Source organism: Opisthorchis viverrini, assembly GCF_000715545.1.
Source record: "Opisthorchis viverrini unplaced genomic scaffold scaffold1367, whole genome shotgun sequence".
In the NCBI taxonomy this organism is placed as follows: Eukaryota; Metazoa; Platyhelminthes; class Trematoda; order Opisthorchiida; family Opisthorchiidae; genus Opisthorchis; species Opisthorchis viverrini.
Window position 1 is genome coordinate 23,295 of NW_008752287.1, and position 16,940 is coordinate 40,234.

A 16,940-nucleotide genomic window follows, 5' to 3' on the forward strand; every position below is an offset into this window, starting at 1 on the left:
GGGCAAGCGTCTCAAGAAGAACAGACCGATCAACCGAGTCGAATGCGCCTCGGAAATCTAGGAATACTAGAATCGTGGGTCCCATATACGTATGGCGTTGTTCTAGCACCTGACGCAGTGTGAAGATTTGGTCAACGCAACCCCGACCAGGCCGGAATCCCGCTTGCTGCTCTCGGGTCAGTATCTCACGAGCCACCGTAAGGCGACGAAGCACAATTGACGCCAACAGTCTCGTTATAACCGGGGTCAAGCTGATCCCCCTGTGGTTACCACACTCACTACGCGCCCCTTTTTTGAAAATGGGCACTATCACCGATTCCCCCCAGCTGTCTGGGACAGACTCCTTTTCCCAAGTGCAAACAAACAGGTCGGACAAGCACTGACTGAGGACTTCACCCCCGTCTTTGAACAGTGCAGGTGGAAGGTCATCCGGACCGGGAGCTCGGTGGCGCTTGAGAGAACATACGCAGTCGTAAACCTCCGAGGCCGTAGGCGGTTCCCCGTTCACCGTCCATGGTTTTACTTCACCTTTGGGGTGTAGATGAGTGCCATCCCTAGGTCGAAACACACATCAAACCCACTCATTAATCCTAGCACTATCCATGCTGACAGCATATCCCGTCACCTCCAATATGGACTGGCCACCAACGGAAGCGAGCATACCGAGAGCATCAGACGGGTAGGCACCCTGCCGAAACGCGACTGTACGTAGGCACACATACTGGGTACATGTGCCAGGTATAGCCAGAAGTTGGTAGAACTAGGAACGCTCCACCGTAGGCAGACAACGCTGCAGCATGTATGGTCATACATGTAGAACATGACGGAACTAGGATCGCTCCGCCCTAGGCAGACAATGCTGCAAAACCAACGGGCATGACGACCCGTGACAAATGCTCAGATTAACTGGGGTGTTTGGGCTTTGTGTACTGTAATGATCCTTTCGCAGGTTCACCTACGTAAACCTTGTTACGACGATTATTTTGGCGCTCGGAAGCAAATCGGAATGTGCACAGAGGGCCCTCTCTGGAGCGCGCGGGACTGGTATAATCCTCCTATTTCCTCCAGCGCGGAATCGCGGTGGAGCACAATTACTTCGTTTGCTTCCCTAAAGTATATTCGCTTTCCAGTCTTACGCGTATGATTGACACAGTATTCTTTATGTCTCGGTGAACTCTTCATGTGGTCGTTGAATGATACCACAGTCGTCTGCCGCCGGGGAGACCGTTCCTCTGGTAGACCGCTAGCACTAAGTCCTTCCCCCGTCCACTTTTACTCCTTTCTTTACAATAAGGCTTTCAAATAAATCATGGTTGTACGGCAGTGAAGCATCGGTGTTGAACACTGATTTCACGCTGTCGATGATGACGATGGTTAGACCGCTTTCAATTGATCTCTTTCCTCACCCGTTACTTTCGCCCTACTGAACTTTTTCCAGTTTTGATGAAGACAACTTTGCTTCTGCGTGTCTGACCTTGAATCCACAAACTGACAAACAGGGCGTATATCGCTCCAGCAGTCGTTTAGTACTTTTCTCCTTAGTCGATCTATCATTTCTGCTGTCACTTTGTTCAGCAAGAATGCGAACGGTCTCGTCCTTGAATGTTTGACGTGGTATGGAAAGTGTTCTGTCACATTTTGTATACCCGAATTTGAAGCACTGCACTCTTGGGAATCGCATGTAAGATTCAGCTTCCAAAGTAAGTGATCAGATGGATGGTAATCTTTTCGCCGAGCTTGTCAGTTCACTTGCAGACGGCTCGTCACCATTCAGTTGGCTATTGGGTGAGGATGACGAAATGTCTTTAAGTCCTTTGCCAAGCTCGGCGAACCGATCAACAGCCACCTGGTCTACTACCAACCAATTCATCCCAGCTACATACATCACATCGTTCAGCTGTAACAGCCTTTCGATGCCTAGCTGCCCGAAGGAAGTGCGAGGTCTGGGATACTGCCAGATTGCTCATGCCTGGACAGAAGAAGTCGAGGTGCAGAGGTCGGATTCGAACCACGGACCTTCCGGTCAGTAAATTCACCCTCTGACCACTTAGCCGTCTCGCCCCCATCTCAGCTAACAATGCACGTTAACAACAAATCCCAAGCCCGCTTAACTTAATCGAATTCTTAGGTAAGCGTCTCATAGCCATTCGGAATCCAAGTCCGGCAAATTTGATGTTTGCTGATTATCTGGTCACCGCTATGTCAAATCCGCTCTTTTTTACCTCCGTTTCTTTTGGTTCGATCTGACTGATAATGAGGCCAGCCACCGCTCTCGATTCTACTAAGTTCATCATTCTACTCTTATCGTAGTTCACAATAGTTTCCCCATTGAACTGACGTAATCCACCGAAGATATCCGCTGCCATGGATATCTGTAATCGCATTCTAGAATAGCTGCGGATAGTGTGCCTTTTTCGGGAACCATCAGTGCTAATTTTGCCTTATATCCAGGCCAACTTGTCTAACTACTCATCGACTTACAGTATTTTTTCGAATCTAAACTCATACCTGGATCTTTATGTATCTAATTAAACTTTATTTTTACCCCATCCCCTTCTTCTTCCTCCTCAATACCCAAGTTTTCGCCTCCAAACTCCTCAATGTTGCCATTGTCCACCCTGTTCACGGGACTCGCGAACTCAAGCGGCGCAAACCCGTTCAACGTATCTTCTGCACTGATAGCCGAAATGGCTTCGTGTCCTCAGCATAGCTATTTGTTTTGCCATCAGCAAAATGCGGACGAGCATGCTCCCATGAGCGATACCATTGCGAGTGTACCGACTGCGACGGAGACCATGAGTACAACGAGCGGTGAACCGCAACCTGNCTTTGCCAAGCTCGGCGAACCGATCAACAGCCACCTGGTCTACTACCAACCAATTCATCCCAGCTACATACATCACATCGTTCAGCTGTAACAGCCTTTCGATGCCTAGCTGCCCGAAGGAAGTGCGAGGTCTGGGATACTGCCAGATTGCTCATGCCTGGACAGAAGAAGTCGAGGTGCAGAGGTCGGATTCGAACCACGGACCTTCCGGTCAGTAAATTCACCCTCTGACCACTTAGCCGTCTCGCCCCCATCTCAGCTAACAATGCACGTTAACAACAAATCCCAAGCCCGCTTAACTTAATCGAATTCTTAGGTAAGCGTCTCATAGCCATTCGGAATCCAAGTCCGGCAAATTTGATGTTTGCTGATTATCTGGTCACCGCTATGTCAAATCCGCTCTTTTTTACCTCCGTTTCTTTTGGTTCGATCTGACTGATAATGAGGCCAGCCACCGCTCTCGATTCTACTAAGTTCATCATTCTACTCTTATCGTAGTTCACAATAGTTTCCCCATTGAACTGACGTAATCCACCGAAGATATCCGCTGCCATGGATATCTGTAATCGCATTCTAGAATAGCTGCGGATAGTGTGCCTTTTTCGGGAACCATCAGTGCTAATTTTGCCTTATATCCAGGCCAACTTGTCTAACTACTCATCGACTTACAGTATTTTTTCGAATCTAAACTCATACCTGGATCTTTATGTATCTAATTAAACTTTATTTTTACCCCATCCCCTTCTTCTTCCTCCTCAATACCCAAGTTTTCGCCTCCAAACTCCTCAATGTTGCCATTGTCCACCCTGTTCACGGGACTCGCGAACTCAAGCGGCGCAAACCCGTTCAACGTATCTTCTGCACTGATAGCCGAAATGGCTTCGTGTCCTCAGCATAGCTATTTGTTTTGCCATCAGCAAAATGCGGACGAGCATGCTCCCATGAGCGATACCATTGCGAGTGTACCGACTGCGACGGAGACCATGAGTACAACGAGCGGTGAACCGCAACCTGGCGGTTCCACCTTGGGACAGGGTCTGCCCTCTGCTCACCAAAAACGTTCGGGAACACAGAAGAAGATATTGGTTAATCAAGGCGCGTTTTTAACTATTTTTTCGTTCATACTCACCCTCAATTTTCAACGTTTCCCTCAACTCAGTGGTTACACCAGTTCTTGCAAAACCTAGCACCCTTCATTTCAACGTTTCCCTCAACTCAGTGGTTACACCAGTTCTTGCAAAACCTAGGTGCGACGAAATTGACAATATGCCCTGTTTGTTTTTTCTCCGTTTTACTGGTGGTCGATGACTTGCCATTACCTTTTTTATCCTATTGACAACTCCATAAAAAATGTAAGGCACTGGCACTCGCGTCTGCTTCTAGTCTATTTTAGGATGTGCTTTCTTTCGCATCAACGTCCCACAGAAGCGGGATCGCAGTGTATCACATCTGGGGATAACAGTTCATTTCAAAATTTGCTGCGTACTGTCACGACGAGCTCGACCCGAGTGGGGTGATGTATACATTGCGTGAAGGGGCCGGGAAGACTGTCGTAGTGTCGAAGTGCTTGATAAGCAAGAATGATGCATCAATCCAGTAGTCTTCTCACTAACTGAGAAGTCGTAACTGGGGAGTGCTTATTAAATGTAATTGGCTAGGCGCGGTCGACCGATCGATGTTACACAACCGAAGAAAATAGCATCCGAATTCACACTTCCCGTCGTTTTGTTTGTGGTGACTTGCTGTCTTCGCTATCCCCGACTTACTCTTCGTGTGATGATTGTTGTTCGTTAAGCTCCGCGATTCAGTTGGTGCGGGCAGTGTTCTTCATTTCAGAGCGGCTGTTTTCGTCCTGCTTTCCCAAAGTATTATATGGCTCAGCAGTGCAATACTGCGTTCCTCGTGGCTGTTGTCGATCACATTTTGTGAAGTTCATTCGTAAAAAAACCGTCCAGCTGTAACCGGTGCTTAACTGTCATGCCACCAGAAGGAAGCACGAGGGCTGGGGTACTGTCAGGTCCCTCAAGCCTAGACAGGGAAGTCGAGAGGCAGAGGTCGTGTTCGAACTGCACTTACTGACCACTGAGCCATCTCCCCCCCGTGAAGTTCATTACCGAAAACAATAGCTGGTACTCGTGCTGGGTTGTATGCGGTGTATACTTCTGATAAAGCCTGTGAGTGGTGTCAGGTCAAATGTCCCTTCATCTGATGGAAATTTCATACGGGGCCGATTTGCAGCGCTTGTTCATTATTGTCTTATATTTAGAAAACGTTTAGAAAAGTTCAAGGCGACGCTTAAGTATATTCAGTTCTAAAAAAACCGTTTCGTGTCTGACAGCATTTAGCCCCTTATTTCTTGTTGTGCTACTTCGCTTAGCTGGTGGGCTGCAGACCGATAGTGGACTGCCGGCGAGTTTTGTCCACCCCATAAGTCCTATATCACTCTAAGGAATTACGAGTCGTTGAGCAAAAGCGCCAAATCCCCGGCTTTAAACGTTATCGATTACAGGGTACTTCTTGGTTGTAGGTCGCCCACTCAGTCACAATTGTGCCACGCTCTCAAATGCTTTGAACAGTTCAGCGTTTCTAGCACTCCACCTCACAACGAGGACGCTCACAAGCGTCGATGCTTATCCAACAGTACCATGCGCAAAAAGTGCAACCAGACCAGGTCGCGGCACAGATCACGCTTCATCGGGCTACTTGTGGCGTGAGTTTCTAGGTTCATGTTTTGGTGGTGTGATGGTGTAGGTCTATCTGATTCACTCCAATTTCACTCGAATCCTTGGACTCGCCTGTAAACAGATTTTCCATAACTCTCATGAGATGATTGCTTCCATTCATTTCTTGCCCCGTTATTCTATTCAAGGTCGAGTCAGTCCTGCAAATGTTGCACTAGCCTTGGAGGTTGGATCGTATAAGAGTATCCCTTCTACTACCGCCACCACCAAAACAACAACAAGTGACGACTACTCCATTGGCAGTGGTTCTGGCATACCCGATGTTCCTGCACTGTTCACGACCACCACATCTACCGACACCTGTCAGTTCTCCACAATAACCGCTGACAATGTGACAACCCTGGGTCGCAACCGCGTAAGTTGTCTTCTCTGAGTAAGCACGGTTCGAAAAAAAATCGGCTCAACCTAATACCATTTCCTTCTCGTCATTCGCTTTAGTTCGGTCCAAATCCACCTAAACGTGGAGTCAGTTTGATGCCGCGACAAAATGTGACAGGTACGAACGGGATTTGTGCGGATTCTCAACCCAGAACCACGGAGCAATCCTTGGATCTGTTGACTGTTCCCTCCACCGAGGTAAGTTTGAGTGTAGGTCTAAGAGTTGAGCCTGTGCTAAGCGTACGCTCAACATCAGAGTAGCTTGTCGGTCTATTCTTTACACTCAGTGACTATCAGCCGAATAATCGCGCCCTACCAGTAAGGCAAGTGTTGATTCATCATTGAATTTACTTCTCTCTGTCGCACAGTCCCAAGTACCATTGTCGGTTGATTACAAATCAGCAAGCCTGGGCCGACCACCCAAGAATGGCCCTAGTTCGGTGGAAGGTGGTACACAGTCATCTCAGCTTGCTCCTGGTTCTTCAGCAACCCTTCCCTCGGGTGGAACGAATCCGCGGTCGGCTTTGAAGAGTGCAGACCGATCTGGACCGAAAGTCAGCAAACAGTAAGTCTTGTCATTTGGAGTTCATCATCCTTGACAAGATAAGATCAGTGTTCAGCACTGATGCTTCGCTGTCGCACAACCATGGTTGATTAGAAACCCTTATTTTGGAAAAAAAGAATAGAAGTGGATGGGAAAGAGAATTGGTTTTGGCCTATCGTATCATTCCGAAGTGCCTACACCTCCAGACAATTATTCAGGCAATCTGGATAGAAACTCACAACGCGCATCGATCAGCAGCCGTATTTTGCAGCGTCTACAACCAGGCTCAGTGAGGATCACGTGGTCCCCAGCTTGGAACGCGAATCGCACCTACAGAATCCGGACTTCGTGATTTCTTTCTGTCCCGTCTGCCAGATCAAGGGTTGACCACCTGTCTGCTTCCGCCACTCTGAGTTGTGCACGGAAAACAGCACTCTCCCCGGCAAACGATGGTTCGGCATGCGCATGACTTAACCAAAGCATCTTTGATGGTGTCAGAGGTGCAAGTGTCAAAGCTGCGCAAGAAGACTTGACAAACAGGCTGCGATCAGTTTTCTGCTTGTGAGACTCCTTCACAGACGTTAGACGAACTGCGAATTAAAAGAAAGGAGAACATGAGATAAGGGACCTGGCTTATCGAGTTGCCTGAGGATGTGCTTCCCAAACCGATGCAGGACGAACAGAGTCGTCTGTCCTAACTGATGAGTCTACAAGAAGTGAGATTTGAGGAGAAGGAAGCAAATTTAGGTGAAAAAGAAACAAGTGAAGTGTCAGAAGTAGCCTAGTTTCGCCTACGCACCTTGCCCTACGTAGCAGGTGAGGCGTGCCTTCTGATGGCCCCACGCGACGGCCCATGTGACATGAGATTATTGGTAAGTGTGTAGTTTATGGTTGTACATGGGCTGGGATACTGCCAGGGCTCCCACGCGTAGAAAGGAGGACGATTGCGGTCCTCAACCAAAGCCTTTGACTCAAAAGCTTGATCGAAAGGCATCAGTGTTTGGCGGGCAATGCAAGTCCATTGTAATTTTTATGGAACAAGTCTCCACGAGTTTTTCAACCCCCAACATAGAGGACCAGAAGACTGTGTTCGTCATCAATCTGGTATTAGAGACTGTGAGTGTACGCCACAGTTTCTAGAGGCATAATCCATCACACCATGGTAAAGTCCACTCTGTTTATGACGGACTTCAGTATTACAAGGAGCAGTGGCATCAGTTGGCATCTTGGCTTTGCAATGCGGGGCAAATTTCCTCTCGTGAGCGTCTTAGTTTCGGTACCCCGTCCATATCACTTAGAGTTGCACCGATCTCTTATGCGACTGTTTTTTGTTCTAACTTATCACATTCACCCATCCGAACTGAGCTAAACCCCAGTCCATTGGTCGATATTGCCTTGTATCTGAGGGCTGACGTGGACGTATCCCGAAGATTCTTTTTTCATTTAACTACTATCTATCTCTTTTATCGTCATTCAACTATGCAAAGGGTTTTTATGTTCTAATGAACTCATAGAACCGTGATTGTGTGGTGCCCCTAACCCAGACAAAATCCTGCTTGGTAATCTACTGAGGATAGACGAGTCATCCTGGAATGCGGGAACATGCAAATTGCTGTCGCAGGTTGAATTGTGAGGTTTGGGAACCACCAACTTGGTTGAATATCCGTCGCTATCACACATTTATCGTAAACAGCATTCTCGTTGCTCGAATAATTATTAACCCCACTTTATTGCGATTTTGACCTTTCCATTCTAGTCTGCGATTCACCACTCTCACAATGCTCACCTTTCTTTGGCTGTTGGTGGTTGTGGCACTTGGATCCCCAGAGTTGGGCGACCAAATTGTAGGCCACGATCGTCCAATACGTTGGAATATAATCAAGCCATTCTCTCCGACCGGTGCTGATATTTTGTCGTCAACAAGCAAATCGAATATCTCCCCGACTGTTCGGGTCACCATTTGGCTCCCTCGTGATATGATACCAAAGATGGACGGTAACCGACCTCGTCAGTTCTCCAGTGACAAGCAAGAGATTAAAAAAGGAACTCGACGTTCACCGGATTCCATTCAGCTTTGGTTGAATGCATCGAGCGGAACTGAGGTTTGGTTGTCCCCGAGAGTCGAACGAGGTGTTGTTCACATATACGGTACGTTTGTTGATCGACTGACTGCCTAGTCTAGTTGTTCACAGAAAGTTGTGAATAAATTTCAATACATACTGGCTAACTAGCTGAACGTTAATGTTCTTGTTTTGTGTTCCTCCGTCTTTTCACTTTGTTCATTTTCGTCCGTGTCCACAGTATCTTTTATTAATGGGGCACCGGACTAGCTGTGTATGTGTTTATTAGCTTGACAATTAAAAATCCGGCATGAGTGTTGCGTTACCTGTAACTCACTATTGTTTTATGAATTACAACGCCCTGTACGGTATCCCCCTCCCTGGAACGGTCGTATTGGATTGTCCCTGTTGACCGCCTTATGGTTTTTCCACTTTATGGGAAAGCTCAGAACCCGTTCTTCCTTGCACCAAATGCCTGGATTCTTGTTACCTCACATCCCCTAAACAACAGACTGGTAGTAAACGTCAAAGTAATTAATGGGGCATGTCACACAAACAAAAACGCGGATGCCTAAATTTAGCTGGGAGTGCAGCCGCGAGGGCAGTCACCTAATCAGTATGCCCTTCAGAATCAACCAAATTCCATGGCTTCATGCAAAGATGCCTGGACCACCTCGTTCAAAGAGTTTTAATTCACATTTAAGCTTCCAGTCTCGGCCGCGAACTTTTGCTCGAAATCCTCATCGACAGCATGACATCAGTGTTCAACACAGATGTTTCACTGCCGTACAACCATGATTTATTTGAAGGCCTTATTGTAAAGAAAAGAATAAAGGTGGACGGAAAGGGACTTAGTTCTAGCTTACACCTCCAGACATTCGCTCAGGCAATCTGGATAGAGCGCTACTGACATCGGTTGGCAGTCATATCATGCGGTATTTCAAACCAGGCACAGTGAGGATCACGTGGTTCCCATCCTGGAAGGCGAGTAGCACCGACAGCACCCAAGCGTTTCGTGATCTCCTTCATACTCCTCTGGAAGGTCAAGGGTTGGCCACCCCTGTTTTTGCCACTCTGAGTTGGGAATAGAAAACAGCACTCTCTTCGGCAGACGATGGTTAGTCATACGTAACACATGTCCCAACCAACGCAGCTTCTGTTGCTGGGCACATTCTTCAATGGAAGTCCCCTAATTGCCTCAATACGGATTCGCCGACACCAACCTACACGAGCTATGGTTCTGAGACAACGATTGTCGAACGCTTGAGGATATCTCAGTTCCGCTGCTCGAATAGGCCAAGTCTCACATCCATACAACAAAATAGCCCGTACTGTAGCTTGATACACACGTCCCTTGAGATTCGGCAAACATTTAAAAGACACGGTCACTGGATAGAGTGTATTGATCATCTGGTGTTTGAGCTGTTATCTGGACAGTCCCATTTAGAGTTATTGCTGACGAGAAATGCCGCTGTAGATTTTCCATGAAATGGTCAAATGTTGGGTTACTCAAAACATTTAATCGGAACAAACGCCTTCTATGGAGAACAATAACGTAATTAATAGACAGCAAGTCTGAAGTGACCAAGTTCGGAAAGAGAAAGGTCATAGGAAATTGAATAAAAGATAGCCGATTCGAACCAAAGATGTCCACTCAGTCGAGTGCATAAACGATTAGAGTGTGTCGGCAACGCCATTAATCGATAACCAATCAAAAGTCGCTAAAGGGCAGTCGTAACTCAACAGTTAGATTTAGCCAATCGCTTCTTGTGTCTGATCGGGAGCAGATTTCAGACTGCGAATGCATTGCTCTGGGTGTTCTCACTCGGTTGTCTGTCTGCTGATTATGGGCGAACACTTTCTTATGTCTGACCAGTATTAGTCAGTACATTATCGGTTTACCGTAGCGTCGTCTCTCCCGTAACAGTCGTGGATTTGAACGCTAGTCAGATCAACTATCAGTGTTCGAGCATTTCAAATAATCAGGAGAGTCAGGTAATAGTCGATTCCTTTATAAGCAGGCAAAAAAATACCTTGAGTGACGAACTGTTCCAAGTTTCTGGACAAAAAGGTGGTTGTGGTCCCACTCCGAGTTCCTTGAAGGTAGTACTTCCCCGCCGCTATTGTTTCGTGACTTGGAGGGACTGTTCATCACATAGTGTCCTCTTCACGTGGATGTTCTGTGATCCGGTTTACTAGAGTAGTTGAATGATGTACTAGGTCAACGTTAAGTTGAACTTTACACTTACCTGTAATTCATGCTTTCGTAGACCTGTTGTAATAGGGATCTCACTCTCTATCGATTTCGTCTCCATACTTAGACGCGACGAACGCCCATCAGATTCTAGGCACACGTATATGTCGACAACGCTACGCCTGTGAGCATTCGTGTGATCCGGGCGCTCGTCACGATTGTATTTGTCAGCGCGGTTACCGACCAGCTGGACCAAAAGATCGAGATCGTCTGTTGCTGCACGGAAACCGTGAGTCCCGTGAGCTATTGGTACCCCATCTTTATCATTATCTCGTTCGACGAATTGTGCTTTGAGAAACAACGTTCCCACGTTTTATTGGCCTGCACTTTATATATCCGTGCTAGTTTCTAGAAACCGTAGAAACAGTTTTGTGGACAGTGTTTTCCTCTCAGCTACAAGCAGCCGTTCGTATCACCCTATAAAGTTATGACCAGATACGTTTTGGTATATAGCGGGCACTTTCACTGACGGCAATCGTTAAGGAGTTTTAAATGTGGATTTAATCCTACAGGTGAGATTAAAGTGTGCAAAAAAAGCCGAGGAACATTGCGCATATGCTTTATCCTGGTTATCTGCCGTCGACAGTGATTATTTGCGAACGTTTCGTGAAACTCTAACCCGAGACCTTCAGACAAAAGCGTGACCATTCGTTTATGGGCTACTGGTGAACAGATGCAACGGTGCAATACGGAACGTCACTCTCACTGTCCACATCATGCTATTTTATCTTGGCTGACTCCACCACAACCTTTCAGATCGAGTCCCCGAGAGGCGATTTCCTTCCAAGCAAACTAATTTCGTGGGACGTGGGTCGTGCGAATTTGGCAGCATACAAATTACCGTGAAACAATTCGTCGTTCTTACCAATATGATCATAACTACGCTATTGGATGGCCTGTGATTTTCCTTCCCTTAATTCATTGGAGCTGGAGGGTAATTCCTTGCGTTAATTCCTTATCCACGAGTTTCAGTAATTCCTTTTGTTTCCATTGCATTCTCGAAGGACTGGGAAACATCGACCTGGAAAATGCGAAAGGCCGCATCTGTTTGGATGTGGATGAATGTGCCAGCGCTCAACTACGCAGTTCCTGTACCCGACTTGGTGGAGTGTGCACGAACCGGCCCGGTGATTATACCTGTTTGTGCCCCTCTGGCTATCCTTGTCTTGGTGAGTTGTGGGTTCTGTGGCGGGATCATTGTATGTTGTTGAGCACGCTGAAGAACAGTAAACATAGTTCTCTTAGTTTTTCGTAGGTTGGTTGGTAGGTTGATTGCAGTCTTGGTGATAATTGCCCATCCGGCCTCAGGTTGCCCGTTTGGCCTAGCTACCCCAGCTCCGTTCACCCTTGGTATTTTGTGCTGAGGGCTATGCGTTGGATTCGGCAGCTGATCTCCGTAAGGTGTTGATTAGATATGTATACTTGGCATGTATTTTTTAGAGACCACATCAACCGAGTTGGTTCAAGGCTGTGCCTTGTGGTGTAAGACTATCACGGTAGCCTGCGTTTTTTAGGGGCGCGCCGCCACACGTTCTAACCCGCAACCGGGAGGCTGTGTTAGTCAGACCCCCATCCACTGACTAACTTGGGATGGGCTCTGTGAGCATCACACGTACACTTTCCAGCCTAAAGATTAATGGATGTACACAAACACTCATGGCTTGTGAGTGCGTAATTAAGTCATCGGAAGGAATATTTTTGTTTGTACAGCATGTGATTCATTCTCGAAAAATGTCTGGCGGCTGGACCCTGACCATGCATGTCAGATGGTCTATCAAGACGAGTGTCGCTGTTCTGTCACTTTCCGAATGGCGCACATTGTGAGGCTAACGGCGTGTGATTTCGACGAAAAGTACATGCGAAGTTCATGAGAAGTTTAGGCGGCATGAGTACCATCCAACTTTAAGGATAACATCCCAGTGACCCTTTCTACATTAACTTTAGTGGATCCTGATAGCAACATGGTCAATAATATTGTTCTTGCTCAGCCAGATGGGGGCTGACACGCAACATCTCCCAATTTTTAGGAATCTCCAACATTGCCTGGAGGCTGAAGTGGTTAGATCGCGAATTTACTAACCGAAAGGCCCGACTGGTTCGAACCCGACCTCAGCCTCTCGACTTTCCCTGTCCAGGCTTGGGCAACCTGGCAGTATCCCAGCCCTCATGCTTCCTTCGGGTAGCATGGTAGCTAGGCCCTGGAAGGGTATCACAGCTGAGACATTGCTTGATACCAAGGGACACCATAGTGGGTTGAGTAGATGCGTTTCATTTGATGGTTGATAATAAATGTTTTCGAAGTTTTCGTCCTCCATGTGTGTCATCTTTTCATTGCGCAGCTGTCGTTCAGTTTGAAATAGACTTGAGGGCTTGAAAGTGGTCAGATTTCCACACCCAGACAAATAACAGCCGGAGCTGAACCTGGACTAATTAACTTCCTGATCAGAAGCCGGCTGTTTTGATTTACTATATGCTAATGCGACTTGTTGGCTCCACTCATGAGTATATGTGCTCATATCTGACGCGTGTACCGGGTAGGTATTCACGCCAGAAGCAATTAACTATCCACCTGCTGCTGTTTAGAATCCCTCAGCTGGCAGACTACCAATATGTTTGGCTGTAAGTCCCAATGTGATTGGTTTATCCGTTCTCCAAAAACTGGTCTCTTATGGGGTAAAGTTTATTGATCCTCTGGAAATTTTCTCGACCAAATGCGCCAGTTCAACGCTAGAGAATCAGTAACGACGAAAGCATAGTAAGAAAGCTGCGGGGTAAAACGAGGTACTAGCTAAAACTTTGATCTTACGAACGTTGCTGCCACCTTTGGTGCATTTGTGATACGCAGGGCGTGCTCCAACCAATCGAGCATCATGCCTACCTGATAAGACAATAGAAGCTGCTCTGTACTGTACTAAATGTGCTAAATTAGGATCCACTAATCACGTGAAACTCTTATACAAGTTCGAGGATTCCAAACTTTCAAACTACTTCCATTTTGGATATGACCTTCTTGAAGTTTGACCCGTTTCCGTACGTGATTTTGGCCGTATACTATCTTCGTTTGTTTCAGACTGTGATACTACGTGCCCTAAAGGTTTCTGGGCCCATGGGGATTGTGGACGGAATCAGTCAATTGAATGCAAACGTACGTGTATTCGCTTTTCGTCCATTTTTAGTGTCTTGTGTTATGTAATTCCTCCGTCTTTTGTCTCCACGTTTGTCTGGCTGCGCTCATTGCGTTCATCTGGATGAAAGTTCTCCGTTATTTGTTTCGTTTAGGCTGTTCTGGTCCCTGCCCTACGGGAATGTATGAAGCAAGACCGTGTGGTCCACGTTCTGATCGTGTGTGTCAAGGTAAGAAATAAGTCTGGATTCTTTGACTTACTGGTTCACTTCGTCTAGCGCAAAACTACCCCGTACGTAGGACATTGCAGACAGGGTAGAACCGTAAGGTAGCAACTGCGAACAACTGTATTTGCCATTGCAAATAAACCAGGGGACAGCTAATTAGAACCGTTATGTACGTGTAAATGTGATGGTCTATACAATGATTGGTTGACCCGGTATGGCTATTTGGTAGCCAGGGTTTGAGATGGCTCATTGGTTAGAGCGCGCATTCGCTGACCGTGGTTCGAACCCGAACTCTGCCACTTGACTTTCCCTGTCTAGGCTTGGGCAACGTGGCACTATCCACGGCCTCGGGCTTCCTTTGGGTGGCGTGGTACCCAAGCACCGAAACGGTGCTACGGCTGAACGCCCCTTTTTAGCCAGGGTCACATGGTATTATCCACCTTTCAATGCTATTCTATTACTGCACCAGGCTACTGACTATCTGCAGTGGCAATCACTTAGTTTAATTGGTTCCTCCTCTTCCACATTTTCCGTATGTGACCACCCCAGGTGTAGGTCTATCTGGTTGGATGTTCCCGGGTGGTGACAATTCCGAACACTGACTAGCTCACTTCCGTATACTGACTTTAACCGTACACTTTCATCATTGAAACTTGAGCATATCAGCCAACAAACGATCGGAATCCGGAAACTTCATGTGGTAATGCTTGCTTTAGAGAGGAGCCTATATGTCTCACCACCTTTAGCTTCACTTTGGGCGGCAGGCTCGAGATGGTATATGTTAACTGTCGCGAAAACCAAACGGTCATGGCACATAGCATCGAGTGGCAGCACTGGGGCTCCACTTTCGGATTCAGTTTTTCTGATTTTCCGGCCAGTAAACATGATCCAAAAAATCCCGCAGTGCAAAAAAACTTTGATGTCAACACTACAGTTTATTTGCACGCCCATACGTTCCGACATACCACGATTTCGGTAAGGTTTAAGACGAATGTATGGTCTTGTAAATAAAATTTTCGGATCGCACGTTCTCGCTGGGGATTTGAGTCCCGGAGTCAGACATTCAGCACTTTATGATACTTTTTTGCAGAACAGTTGGGATTGGATAAGTCCCATTCTGACAACGGGAAAAAACCGTAACTTTACATTCTGACAACAAACTCGCAAGTGCAAACTTTCGGTCACCTGTGACAGTCTCAGACACGAGCCGTAGTATGTGGAAGCAACGTGAGATAGTGTCCATAATTGATCTGTTACTTTGTTTCTGACCGCGCTTATGTCTACGCAAAAGTTATCGTTGCGTTTGGCGCCTCAAGGGAACATGAGGCTTCCTAAATAGACTTAATCTAGCCAGTAGAACCCTCTGTTCTAACCACCCATTCTCTCATCTCTCAGCTGTAACACCCTTCCGGTGCCTAGCTGCCAAGCTACCCGAATTAAGCTCGAGGACTGGGATACTGCCAGGTTGCCCAAGCCTAAACAGGGGAAGTCGTGAGGCAGAGGTCGGGTTCGAGCCACAGACCTTCTGGTCAGTAAATTCGCGCTTTAACCACTTGGGCCATCCCGCCTTGTTAGTACCACCCATCAACACAGACCAGAAAAGAAGCTGGATGTCGTTCCATAATGTACAGCTGGGCAGCACTGCATGTACTACTTAAAAACCATTTGCACTGCCATCGTTGAGAGCTGTCGCGTAACTTCACGCTGTTTCTGCACATTTCCTCCAATCTGGCGCAGCAATCTAGTACAGCACATCATCCTCGGAAGCGTTTACAGGAGACCATGAGTGCTGTCACCGTTGTTCTGAGATGCCCAAGCGCTCTTCAGACAAAATGGTAAGAAATTGACAGCACGAACGCTAATGACATCAATCAGCTGCCATTTCTGGCACTGTCTCCAGTCAAGCGCAGGGGATTCACGAGAAGCCCATCCGAGAAGGCCAGGCCTACCAAAAACATATAAGCTCTTCGTAAGCTCTCTCATACCCTCCTGTCAAGTCATACGGTTTGCACCCTTCTGAAGAAGACACGGAGAACAACATTCGCCTCGGTAGATGGTGTTTCAGCTTGCGTATCACATGACCGAGCCCACGTAGTTGATGCTGTTTTCAGCGCTCAAAGTGCCTGGTGTACTAAAAAATCGTTCAGCTGTAGCACCCTTTCGGTGTCAGCTGCCATGTCACCCGGAGGTCACATGAGGGCTGGGATACTGCCAGGTTGCCCAAGCCTAGACAGGGGAAGTTGAGAGGCGGGAGTCGGTTCGAACTACGGACCTTCCGGTCAGTAAATTCGCGCTCTAACCACTTGGGCCATCTCGCCCCGCCTGATGTACTACCGCATATCCATTTCCCAATTAGATCGTTACGAATTCGTTGATGTTATCGGATAACAGCAGTGCTTCTGAGACATTGGTGGTCAAAAACCTGAAGAAGTCTCACATCATTTTTTCCTCGAAGGCCATGTCTCGCAATCATATAACAGCATTTTTCCCTGATCACAAAGCATTGATTGTTCGGTCTCTTTGAAGCTCCCAATCTTCGGCTTTCGGTGAGCAGTTCTGTAGCACTACAGCTTCCGACTGAGTCCTAACTCAGTTTTCATTCGTTACTACTTACTTTTTGTTCAAGGGATCTGCTGGTTCAAGTTCCTTGTGTGAAAATCTCTGTATGCCACTCTCTTCTCTTCCGCTCTTCACTTTATTCAGCTTGTCGTCCACTGTGCATCTCCGAAGAGTTCGAATTCACACCTTGCAAGGGTTCGAGCAACAGAATTTGCAAACGTAAGTC

General features: G+C 47.1%; 1 protein-coding gene across 1 annotated transcript in view; it reads left to right on the forward strand.

Moving 5' to 3' along the window:
- Nucleotides 1-16,940, forward strand: part of T265_15584 (hypothetical protein) — a gene marked incomplete at both ends in the record, with an annotated part of 77,513 nt that overhangs the window by 13,576 nt on the left and 46,997 nt on the right. Inside the window, 10 exons of the mRNA XM_009178680.1 lie at nucleotides 3,595-3,886; nucleotides 5,697-5,923; nucleotides 6,007-6,144; nucleotides 6,315-6,511; nucleotides 8,247-8,638; nucleotides 10,872-11,033; nucleotides 11,809-11,973; nucleotides 13,875-13,949; nucleotides 14,084-14,158; nucleotides 16,859-16,933. Of these exons, the coding sequence (XP_009176944.1) occupies nucleotides 3,595-3,886; nucleotides 5,697-5,923; nucleotides 6,007-6,144; nucleotides 6,315-6,511; nucleotides 8,247-8,638; nucleotides 10,872-11,033; nucleotides 11,809-11,973; nucleotides 13,875-13,949; nucleotides 14,084-14,158; nucleotides 16,859-16,933 (1,798 nt within the window). The remainder of the gene's footprint in view (nucleotides 1-3,594; nucleotides 3,887-5,696; nucleotides 5,924-6,006; nucleotides 6,145-6,314; nucleotides 6,512-8,246; nucleotides 8,639-10,871; nucleotides 11,034-11,808; nucleotides 11,974-13,874; nucleotides 13,950-14,083; nucleotides 14,159-16,858; nucleotides 16,934-16,940) is intronic.